Source organism: Doryrhamphus excisus, chromosome 10 (assembly GCF_030265055.1).
Source record: "Doryrhamphus excisus isolate RoL2022-K1 chromosome 10, RoL_Dexc_1.0, whole genome shotgun sequence".
NCBI classification, from domain to species: Eukaryota; Metazoa; Chordata; class Actinopteri; order Syngnathiformes; family Syngnathidae; genus Doryrhamphus; species Doryrhamphus excisus.
The window spans coordinates 4,423,135-4,435,881 of NC_080475.1; the positions used below are offsets into that span (position 1 = coordinate 4,423,135).

General features: G+C 40.0%; 1 protein-coding gene across 1 annotated transcript in view; it reads left to right on the forward strand.

The window, feature by feature from the left end:
- Positions 1 to 11,465, forward strand: part of si:dkey-12j5.1 (uncharacterized) — a 41,924-nt gene extending 30,459 nt beyond the window's left edge. Inside the window, exon 11 of the mRNA XM_058084587.1 lies at positions 10,209 to 11,465. Coding sequence (XP_057940570.1) covers positions 10,209 to 10,391 — 183 coding nt within the window. The 3' untranslated portion in view covers positions 10,392 to 11,465. The remainder of the gene's footprint in view (positions 1 to 10,208) is intronic.
- Positions 11,466 to 12,747: the final 1,282 nt, after the last annotated feature.

Below are 12,747 nucleotides of genomic sequence, written 5' to 3' on the forward strand. Positions count from 1 at the left end.
AAAACATACATAAGTCGCTCCGGAGTATAAGTCGCACAAGGCCAAAAATGCTTAATTAGGTAGAAAAAAACATACATAAGTCGCACTGGAGTGTAAGTCGCACAAGGCCAAAAATGCATAATTAAGCAGAAAAAAACATACATAAGTCACACTGGAGTATAAGTCGCACAAGGCCAAAAATGCATAATTAGGTAGAAAAAAACATACATAAGTCGCCCCGGAGTATAAGTCGCACAAGGCCAAAAATGCATAATTAGGTAAAAAAAAAAACATACATAAGTCACTCCGGAGTATAAGTCGCACAAGGCCAAAAATGCTTAATTAGGTAGAAAAAAAACATACATAAGTCACTCCGGAGTATAAGTCGCACAAGGCCAAAAATGCATAATTAGGTATAAAAAAAAAACATACATAAGTCGCTCCGCAGTATAAGTCGCACAAGGCCAAAAATGCTTAATTAGGTAGAAAAAAACATACATAAGTCGCACTGGAGTATAAGTCGCACAAGGCCAAAAATGCTTAATTAGTTCTATATGTATGTATGTAATGTATGTATGTATGTATGTATGTATGTATGTGTGTTTCGGAATGTGAGAAGAAGGATCTATCTCCTTGACAGGAAGGTCATTTGGTGAGAGTGCGCCGGTGAAAGCAAGCCAGAGTATATGAGGAGGCAAAGCCTGCCGAGGGAAGGCATTAAGGAATGAAATGAAAGCGGTGCGATGAAAGACTAACTTAAGTACAGATGTGAATAGAAAAAGGCAAAAAAAAAAAAAAAAAAGAGGCATACATTTGGGCGCTTTCACCACGCTATGAAACGTGTGAAAACCCACAGTGAAGACAATAAAAGTGTGGCCTATGGGAACAGACTCTGTGCTACAGGACCAGTTCAAGCACACAGACTGGAGTATGTTTGCAACCTCAGCAACCACTCACTCCCATACTGACATCGAGCGCTACGCTTCCTCGGTAATGGACCATATCTCTGCCACCATTGACGGCGTCACCACAGAGAAACGGATCACCATGTACCCCAATCAGCGGCCCTGGATGAACAAGGATGTCCGTCTACTGCTGAAGGCCCGCAACACCGCCTTCAGATCTGGAGACGCACAAGCCTACAGTACAGCAAGGGCTAACCTGAAACGGGGCATCAAGCAGGCAAAGCACTGCTACAAGCTGAGGGTTGAGGAGCACTTCTCCAACTCCAATCCCCGACGCCTGTGGCAAGGCATCCGAGTCATCACGGACCATAAACCCACCAACCCCTCCCCCCCTCCCTCCGACACATCCTTCCTAGATGAGCTCAACAACTTCTACGCTCGCTTTGAGAAGGACAACCACACATCTGCAATAAAGGCAAAATGGACAGCTGATCACCAACCACTAACACTCTCCACTACTGACGTTGAAGCAGTGTTACGCAAGATCAACGGACACAAAGCTGCAGGACCTGATGGCATCCCTGGTCGTGTTCTCAGAGCATGTGCTGGTGAGCTGGCGGGGGTCCTGACGGACTTATTCAACCTTTCCTTGGCCCAGGCGACTGTCCCAACCTGCTTTAAAACCACTACCATCGTGCCAATACCAAAACACTCTGCCCCAACGTGCCTAAATGACTACCGTCCAGTGGCGCTCACCCCCATCATCTCCAAGTGCTTGGAGCAGCTAGTCCTGGCACATCTCAAATCCTGCCTTCCCCCCACCCTGGACCCCCACCAATTTGCCTACCGTAAGAACAGGAGTACAGAGGAGGCTGTCTCCACAGCACTGCACTCTGTCCTCTCACACTTGGACAATAAGGACACATATGCCAGAATGCTCTTCATAGACTTCAGTTCAGCATTCAATACAGTCATCCCCTCCAAGCTGGTAGCCAAACTCACAGACCTGGGCATCACAGCTCCTGTCTGCAACTGGTTACTGGACTTTCTAACCAACAGGCCGCAACATGTCCGGCTGGACCACCACTGCTCCTCCACCCTCACCATAAACACCGGAGTACCACAAGGCTGTGTGTTAAGCCCATTCCTCTACTCTCTCTTCACCCACGACTGCAAACCCAAACATGGCTCCAATACCATCATTAAGTTTGCAGACGACACTACAGTGATTGGCCTCATCAACAACAACGATGAGTCTGCCTATAGGGAGGAGGTGGACTACCTGGCTGCGTGGTGCAAGGACAACAATTTACTACTCAACACAACAAAAACAAAAGAACTCATTGTGGACTTCAGGAAGAATGCCGCCATACATCCACCAATCTCCATCAACGGTGAGACAGTGGAGCGTGTGGCCAGCTTCAAATTCTTGGGGATCCACATCTCACAGGACCTCTCCTGGACTACCAACTGCTCCAGCCTGGTCAAGAAGGCTCACCAGCGCCTCTTCTTCCTGAGGACCCTGAAGAAGAACCACTTCTCTTCAGACATCCTGGTGAACTTCTACAGATGCACAATCGAGAGCATCCTAACCAGTTGCATCACAGCCTGGTATGGGAACTGCTCTGTCGCGGACCGGAAGGCATTGCAGAGGGTAGTCAAATCTGCCCAACGCATTGCCGGAGCCCCACTTCCTGCCATCGGGGACATCTACAGGAAGCGTTGTCTCAGGAGGGCATCACAAATTGCCAAAGACTCACACCACCCAGCACACAGACTGTTTGCCCTCCTACCCTCAGGGAGGCGCTACAGGAGTTTACGGACACGAACCACCAGGTTCAGGAACAGCTTTTTCCCAACAGCTGTCTCCTTGCTGAACTCTGCCCCCCATTGCCCACCCATTCCACTACGTACATCCCCCCGCTGACCTATGCCCTCCCCCATCACTTCATTGCACTATTGTACCATTGCACTACTGTACATATACTATCTGTTGATTCATTGATCACACTGTTTATAATTTATATAATCTGCAATAACCATACTCTAGTCACTTCACTGCAATACTGTACATATTACTGCTATATTGTCATATCCATACTGTTTATAATCTGTATAATCTACAATAGCCATATTATAGTCATTTCCATACCCTAGTCACTCCATTGCAATACTGTATATATTACTGTTATTATATATTGTCATACCCATACTGTTTATAATCTGTATAATCTGTATAATCTACAATAGCCATATTATAGTCATTTATATCCCTGTACATATCCTCACTGTATTATAGTCATAGCCTGTATAGTTTTATTTACATAGATCTGTCCATACTAATGTACTTATAAAAATTGCACTTCTGGTTGGATGCTAACTGCATTTTGTTGCCCTGTACAAGTGACATGAGCAATAACAATAAAGTTGAATCTAATCTAATCTAATTAACACTTATATTCCATTATGGCGGCCTCCATTTGTAGGTGTTCATGATTAATGATGACTCTATTGTGTACCGCAAGTGTTCAATAAATAAAATTGGCGTATTAAAAGCTTTCAACACATAATTTTTCTATTGTCAATGCGGCCACCTTATTTTTAGTTTTTATTTATTTATTTTTTATTTTTTTTTTGCGGCCACCTTTTTAGGAAGTGGATGTTACAAGTAGTGCACTTTCATTGCTGAATACAGTGATAAATAAATAAAATTGGCATATTAAAAGCTTTCAACAAGTTGTAATTGTTCCATCGTCAATGCGGCCACCTTATTTATTTATTATTATTTTTGTATTTTTTTTATTTATTCATATATTTGTTTTTGCAGCCACCTTTTTAGGAAGTGGATGTTACAAGTAGTGTATTATTTTATTATTATTATTATTTTCTTTTTTTAGTAGTGCATACATTAATAATTTTTTTATTCATATGTTAATTTTTTTTTGCAGCCACCTTTTAAGGAAGTGGATGTTACAAGTGCATACATTAATATCTGATGTTGACCTCACTGCAAAAAAAACTTTTGTTTGATCGTCTGTAGTCACTTTCACGGCTGAATACAGTGTTCAAATAAATAAAATTGGCGTATTAAAAGCTTTCAACATGTAATTTTTCCATCCTCAATGCGGCCATCTTTATTTTATTTTATTTTATTTTGTTTTATTTTATTTTATTTTGTTTTGTTTTGTTTTGTTTTGTTTTGTTTTGTTTTGTTTTGTTTTGTTTTGTTTTGTTTTGTCTATTTTGGTTTACTTTAGTTTATTTTATTGTTTTATTTTATTTTATTTTTGTTTATTTTTGTTTATTTTTGTTTATATTAGTTTTGTTTATTTTAGTTTAGTTTATTTTAGTTTTGTTTATTTTATTTTAGTTTTGTTTAGTTTAGTCTATTTTGCTTTACTTTAGTTTATTTTATTGTTTTATTTTTTGCGGCCATCTTTTTATGAAATGGATGTTACAAGTACTGCATACATTAATCTCCGATCATCTGTAGTCACTTTCACGGCTGAATACAGTAGAACCTTTTAAGGTTCAACATCCTCTGCCACATTCACGATGCAGCGGTTTCCAAAAGCAAGACACGCATGGAGTAGAAATGCCGTTGCGTCTCACGTAACCTCATGCACAACATCACTTTCTACTCAAGGTCGTCGTAGGACTAGAGGGCATCCGCTTATTTGCACCATCTTGTGCTTGTTAAACGTAACAATAGAGACGCCGTGTTAGCATAAACGTGTACATAAAACCTTTAATTTCTTATCGCGTCTGCTATCTGGTTGCTTATCGCGGCGTGAATGTGTATAAGGTGTTAGGAAAAGCTTATATATAAGCCCTTGAAAAGTGCTTGAGTGTGACTTTGGAGGAAAAAAAAAAAAGGTGTACCAAGCCTTGTATAGTATAGTGTCAGCCTTGATTTGCGTTGAAGGACTTGAACATTGTTAGTGTCGATGCTTTAACTACTGCCACGTCGGCTTTACTGCATGCTGCCTCAAATCAAGTGTGATATATGTTGGCATAACTTGGTTTCAATTCACTTGGCGCATCTCTGACTCAGCAGCGGCAGCGTTTGGGAGCGTTGCCTAGCAACTTATTTTTCCTCTGAGTGTCAGGAAAATGTAAATAAATAAAGAATAATTGTGCATGGATTTTGATGACCTAAACAAAGTATACATTTGCATTGATTTTCACTTTACCGTTCAATCTGTGACACGCGTAATCGTGATGGACTGCAGTTTCGTTCTATGCGCAATCGATAGTTTTAAGTTGTATTAAAGCTGAATAAAGCCGCTGCTTGTTGATGTATCCATCATGTCCAGGCTACTTAGTTAAAATGCTAAAAGGCCTGCACAGTTTGTCTTTGTGATACGCGTATACCGCGGTTAAATTACTTCCAGACAATGTATAAAAAAAATTAATATATACATTTTTACTCCGGTTTCCTCCCACGTTCCAAAAACATGCTAGGTTAATTAGCGACTCCAAATTGTCCATAGGTATGAATGTGAGTGTGAATGGTTGTTTGTCTCTATGTCCCCTGTGATTGGCTTGCGACCAGTCCAGGGTGTACCCTGCCTCTCACCACGAAGACAGCTGGGATAGGCTCCAGCATCCCCGCCACCCTCGTGAGTATAAGCGGTAGAAAATCAATGAATGAATGAATCATTATTAGAGCCTTGTAGACATGATCTAACACCCCTATAGTCACCTTATCCACTCATATTTCCCAATATAGTTGATATAATCTGAGAAAATAAGCCATTTAAGACATAAATATTGTGTTGTGTGTTTCAATAAAAGTCTTCCGTACGTGTGGACAGGAAGTGACGTCGGAGATTCAGAGTTCATTTTTAGCTGAGTACGGCCACAACAATTATGTTTATTATGTATATTATTATGTTTAGAATTATAAAATAATAAAAAAAACTGTCATTGGCGATTGTTCATTACAGGAAGGAAGTGACAGTGGACAGGAAGTGACATCAGAGTTGATTTTTAGCTGAGTACGGCCACAACAATTATGTTAACAAAAGTACTAACCAGAATGTATGCGTAAATAACAAAAGTACTAACCAGAATGTATGTGTAAATAACAAAAGTACTAACCAGAATTTATGTATAAATAACAAAAGTACTAACCAGAATGTATGTGTAAATAACAAAAGTACTCACCAGAATGTATGTGTAAATAGCAAAAGTACTATGTGTAAATAACAAAAGTACTAACCAGAATATATGTATAAATAACAAAAGTACTAACCAGAATGTATGTGTAAATAACAAAAGTACTAACCAGAATGTATGTGTAAATAACAAAAGTACTCACCAGAATGTATGTATACATAACAAAAGTACTAACCAGAATGTATGTATAAATAACAAAAGTACTAACCAGAATGTATGTGTAAATAACAAAAGTACTCACCAGAATGTATGTATACATAACAAAAGTACTAACCAGAATGTATGTATAAATAACAAAAGTACTAACCAGAATGTATGTATAAATAACAAAAGTACTAACCAGAATGTATGTGTAAATAACAAAAGTACTAACCAGAATGTATGTGTAAATAACAAAAGTACTAACCAGAATGTATGTGTAAATAACAAAAGTACTAACCAGAATGTATGTGTAAATAACAAAAGTACTAACCAGAATGTATGTGTAAATAACAAAAGTACTAACCAGAATGTATGTGTAAATAACAAAAGTACTAACCAGAATGTATGTGTAAATAATGGCCTATTATTAACTTCACACATTGTTAAGGTAATGTAATGTAAGGTAATGTCTCAATGTTTTGTGTGAGCAGAATACTCCAGATCTGTTTTGTATTTCCTGTGTGCCACAGGTTGGTGCACCTTATGTATGACATCGTTTTTATTTCCTGACACCCGAGCTTGAAAATGTTATGTTTATTTAAGTTGTTTTTTACACAAAGTGATTCTCTTTTTGGCAGCTCTGGGCTGTGAAAGAGTGTAGAGAGAATACGTTGTAAATGAGATTTTTTTTTATTTTTTTTTGCTGATCTCAGCATCGTCGTGTGCAGAATGTGTAAAAACAATAGATCTTGTTTGTTTAACCAGCTTAGACATCACAATGAATAATCTTATCCATATAGTCGGAGTCACGGCTCAATAGCGTCCATATCTGTACACACGGAGGTCTAAGTTTTGTATTTAATACCACACAGTACTGCACTGAATACAACACACTTTCACCCAAGGCTGCAAGATGCAATTATTCTTTGTATCGAGTACTAGATACAACTTTTATTCGTAGAGGATAAACATCTCCAGGCATTTCAGAGTGACAATCAATGTGATATTTTTTTATTTTTTATTATTTTTCTCCCCTGTGTGGCGCTAAGGAGGGCTGAAAAGGAGAGAGCGTGTCAGACCTTGTGGCTGGGTCATGTAACTCTCCCCTTAGGAACCGCAGCCTGCAGAGAAAGCGAAAGCGTCGTCTTCAACACACACACACACACACATTGTTACAGACCAAATGAGTTCCCTTGAGAGCGTACGCGTCTCCTGTCAGAATGTTGCTTGGAGACCGGTCTTGTGGCGCCGCAGTCACACTCGCTCGTCTCTTTTCTTCTGGCCCAAGTGACCCTACACTTGTATACTAGATAGATATACTAGATAGAGTACACACTCAACTATGTGTCCTCTCTCTCAAGTTTTATTTTTTTGTAACAAAAAAAAAACACTCCAAAAAATACTGCACTCCGTGGCAGGTATGGGAAGGAGTTTTAGTTTCAGTAATTCCACACAAGCTGTGTATTTTAACATGGATAAATCTCTGTGCTGTGTAGGAACGCCATATATCACTGAGATAGCACTTTTATTGACTGGTGTGTGTGTGTGTGTGTGTGTGTGTGTGTGTGTCGCATGGTGTCACACACTGGTGGTGATAAGCTACATCGGTAGACACAGCTGTCAGCCGTCAACACTCGTGTCAAGAGGCCCTACAGCGACCCACACAAGTGACTTTTTGCCCTTTAAAGCTTAAAAAAAGACTTAAAAAATAATAAAAAATATATAATATATGAATATAATACAATAACAAAATATGAGTGACTTTTTGCCCTTTAAAGCTTAAAAAGACTTAAAAAAAATAAAAAAATATATGTAATATATGAATATAATACAATAACAAAATATATGAGTGTCTTTTTGCCCTTTAAAGCTTAAAAAAGACTTAAAAAATAAAAATAAAAAATATATAATATATGAATATATGAATATAATACAATAACAAAATATATGAGTGACTTTTCGCCCTTTAAAGCTTAAAAAAGACTTAAAAAAAATAAAAAATATTTAATATATGAATATAATATAATAACAAAATATGAACAACTTTTTGCCCTTTAAAGCTTAAAGAAAGACTTAAAAAATAATAAAAAAAATATATAATATATGAATATAATACAATAACAGAATATATGAGTGACTTTTTGCCCTTTAAAACTAGACTTCACGAGGGTCATGGGGGTTGCTGGAGCCTATCCCAGCTGTCTTCGGGGTTGCTGGAGCCTATCCCTGCTGTCTTCGGGGTTGCTGGAGCCTATCCCAGCTGTCTTCTGGGTTGCTGGAACCTATCCCAGCTGTCTTCGGAGTTGCTGGAGCCTATCCCAGCTGTCTTTGGGGGTTGCTGGAGCCTATCCCAGCTGTCTTCTGGGTTGCTGGAACCTATCCCAGCTGTCTTCGGAGTTGCTGGAGCCTATCCCAGCTGTCTTCGGGCGAGAGGCGGGGTACACCCTGGACTGGTGGCCAGCCAATCACAGGGCACATATAGACAAACAACCATTCACACTCACATTCATACCTATGGACAATTTGGAGTCGCTAATTAACCTAGCAAGTTTTTTTTTGGAATGTGGGAGGAAACCGGAGTACCCGGAGAAAACCCACGCATGCACGGGGAGAACATGCAAACTCCACACAGAGATGGCCGAGGGTGGAATTGAATGAACCCTGTGAGGTCTGCGCGCTAACCACTCGACCACCGTGCAACCCTGCAGGAAACATACAGCAGCATTAATAGAAAGATGAATGTTCTATTTGTCCCAAGCGTTTTCCAAGCGTTCCACCAAACGAGTTGCCTTGCCAAATGAAAAAAAAAAACTGTTTACCAGCATTTTGCGAGCCGTGACGACCTCGCTGACAAGCACGCAAGCTGCTCTTGGATAATTCCGCCGTCTTAACCGCCACTTAGAGACTTAAAACGCCCGGGCTGCAGACACTTCCCTCTGCTCTTTGCTGACATCTTAATGTCCGACTGTTCAATTCGGTGGTCTAGTGTGACAGGACGGCAATTCACCGACGCGGAACTTGATCAAGGAAGGACACGATTACATTTCAAGACTGTACCACGGTGTCACAGCTCCAGGTCACATTCAAGCAAGGTTGCACCACCATGACAACTTAAGAGTTTATATAACAAGAATTTTATACACAGTGAGCTGGAGCCTATTTCGGTCAATCCAAGGTGCACCCCAGTCAGCTGGGATAGGCTCCAGACCTGAGTGAGGATAAGCGGCATAAAAAAAAAACTCAACCCATCGGAAATTGCAGTATCATCTCATAAGGCGCACTAAACTCATCACACAGCAACTTAACATTCAAAATATACCTAATAAATAAACAAAAGTGAAACAGACAAACGAGTTTAAAATCAAAACAAAAAAGTAACGTTTTGAAATATATACCTCTGCCCACTATGCCAGAACCAAAAGGGAGGCTGACGTCATTGCAGCGTCCCGATAAATGCTCAGATGCAACGTATTAATCGCTTTAATAATCGGCGTGAAATCGGTAATTTACGCAAACGTGCAATGGTGGCAAGGTGTATTTTTCTCGAAAATCAAAAATATTTTTCTTCAGTTCTTCGAGTAAAGTTTTCCAAGTGACTAACAGCGCTGTCTTGTCAAATGCACCGCGTACATTACGAGACAAGTAACTTTGGATACAAACCGAAATAGGGAAAAAAGCGGCAATGATGCCCCTCATACATAAGTGACTAACAGCGCTGTCTTGTCAAATGCACCGCGTACATTACGAGACAAGTAACTTTAGATACAAACCGGAATACGTAAAAAAGCGGCCATGCTGCCCCAGATGCATAAGTGACTAAAAGCACTGTCTTGTCAAATGCACCGCATTTATGTATACAGAAAATGCCTATTGTGGAAATTTTTTTTTTAAATTTTTTATTATTTCTCCTGAATAGTTTTTCATTTTTTATTTCATTTTTTTTTTCACATTCATCCTTTCTTTCCAAAACCAGACGCTCATCAATTTATTTTTCTGTGTCAGCTGCACAGCAAGCTGCACTGTGACGACCAGCCCGTGTTGGAGCACGTGGAGCAGCTGCTGAGCGAGCTGGGAGGAGAAATGGAGGGCGAGGATGAAGATACGGCCGTTGACGAAGACTACGAACCTGCCAGTGAGGACGAGGATGAGGAGAAGAAGAAGGAGGAGACACCCATGGAACATTGATCGCACCCCCGTTTTGGCCTGGTTCCCTTATTTCTCTGTTAAGTGCCTTGACGTTGGTTCCACCTGCTTGTATTCAAGTAAGTCATCTAAAAGCTGCAGTTTAGTTGAAGTCATTCTTCTCCAAAGGGGTTGTTAAAAATGGACCATGGGCATGCCAAGCCACAGTTGTTAACAGTTTTTTGGGGCTTTGGGGCCCGTTCACACTTGTCATGTTTGGTTCCAACGGTGAACTCTCCATGGAAAACGACAGCAAAAAAACATGCACCGACAAATATTGTAAATTCCAGCATGTAAGGCACACCCATAAGTACAAATTTTATACAAATTTTATACAAATTATACGAGGACAAGGCAGCTCTGTATTTGACAGGATTCAATCATGAGCGATGAAAAAACACAACCCATTGGAAATTGCAGTATAATTTTCTAAAGCGCACTAAACTCATCACACAGCGACTTAACAGTCAAAGTATACCTAATAAATAAACAAAAGTGAAACAGACAAGTTAAAAATCAAAACAAAAAAAGTAAGGTTTTGAAATATATATCTCTGCCCACTATGCCGGAACCGAAAGGGAGGCTGACGTCATTGCAGCGTCCCAATAAATGCTCAGGTGCAGTGTATTATAGGAAAACTTTAAAAGACTTTAGAAAAGTTATGTTAAACCCGTATTTCATAATTCTCAGCTATACCCTTTGAGTGTTAAGTTGCTGTGTGATGAGTTTAGCGTTCTCTTTCAGATGACCTCCTGTGGACGTCACAAGATTAGAATTTACCCATAAATTTGCTGCACCGCTGTATAAGACGCAGGGTTCGAGAGTTTAGGAAAAAAATTAGCACCGGTTTAGCATCTAACAGAACGCTTGTGCAGGTTTTCGTGCAAAGTCATGGCCGAAACAACACTTGTTTAAACTTGTTCATATTTCTCACATTAAAACAACCTGTTCACATATTTTTTTTTGTTTTCTTTTTTTTTTTATACCTCTTCAATCCACCCGAGTGCACGCTTAGTACAGATCCTCAAGGTCAGTGAACGTATCAGCAGGCGACGCTTCCACTAAAACCGCCGCTGTAATGCCAAAATGACAGCCGAGCCACTCGAGAGGGCGAGGGCGGGGTTGAGGTCACAGGCGGCTTTCATCGTCAGTGATTTTAATATGATTTGATATGATTTAATATGATTTAATATGATCATTTACACCACGGCAGATGCTCATGTTGTCAAATTTGAGTTAAATGTCAAGACTTAAAGGCACATTTTTACAGTTTGTTTTCTTGTGTCGTACAATGTTTTAAATATATTACCTTATAAATTACCTTACTCTTATATTTAAAAAAAATATAAGATATAAATATATGGTATTTCTGAATTGTTAGATATGACAGGCGTTCACACTGAACCCCATCCAACAGCAGTGAATCCCCTTTGTAGGATTCCATAACTCTTAAACGGGAACCTTATCTGAGACGCAGGTCCTGATTTTGATCCGGCACCCAGCCAGCTGAGGAACCAGTTCGGGAATAAAAACGAGTTCTGATGCGGTGTTGCGATTGTGTGCCCGTTTGCGTCTAAGGAGTTGTCGAATTAAAGCTCCGGAGGAAAATATACAGATGCTAGTCTCCGATGGGATGGCTGCGATACGCGTGATACGTGTTGCCGAGCTGCATTTTATCAGCGCTTGACGGGATGTGATGTGTTGTTGGTGTGGCGGCGGCTTTTTTTTAGTTGATGTTTCCTGCAGCACTGTCTTGTCAAATGCACCGCGTACATTACGAGACTAGTAACTTTAGGTACAAACCGATATAGGGGAAAAAGCAGCCATGATGCCCCCTCATACATAAGTGACTAACAACGCTGTCTTGTCAAATGCACCGCGTACATTACAAAACAAGTAACTTTAGATACAAACCGAAATACGGGGGAAAAGCGGCCATGATGCCCCTCATACATAAGTGACTAACAGCGCTGTCTTGTCAAATGCACCGCATACATTACAAGTAACTTTAGATAGAAACCGAAATAGGGAAAAAAGCGGCCATGATGCCCCCTCATACATAAGTGACTAACAACGCTGTCTTGTCAAATGCACCGCGTACATTACAAAACAAGTAACTTTAGATACAAACCGAAATACGGGGAAAAAGCGGCCATGATGCCCCTCATACATAAGTGACTAACAGCGCTGTCTTGTCAAATGCACCGCATACATTACAAGTAACTTTAGATAGAAACCGAAATAGGGAAAAAAAACGGCCATGACGCCCCCTCATACATAAGTGACTAACAGCGCTGTCTTGTCAAATGCACCGCGTACATTACGAGACAAGTAACTTTAGATACAAACCGAAATAGGC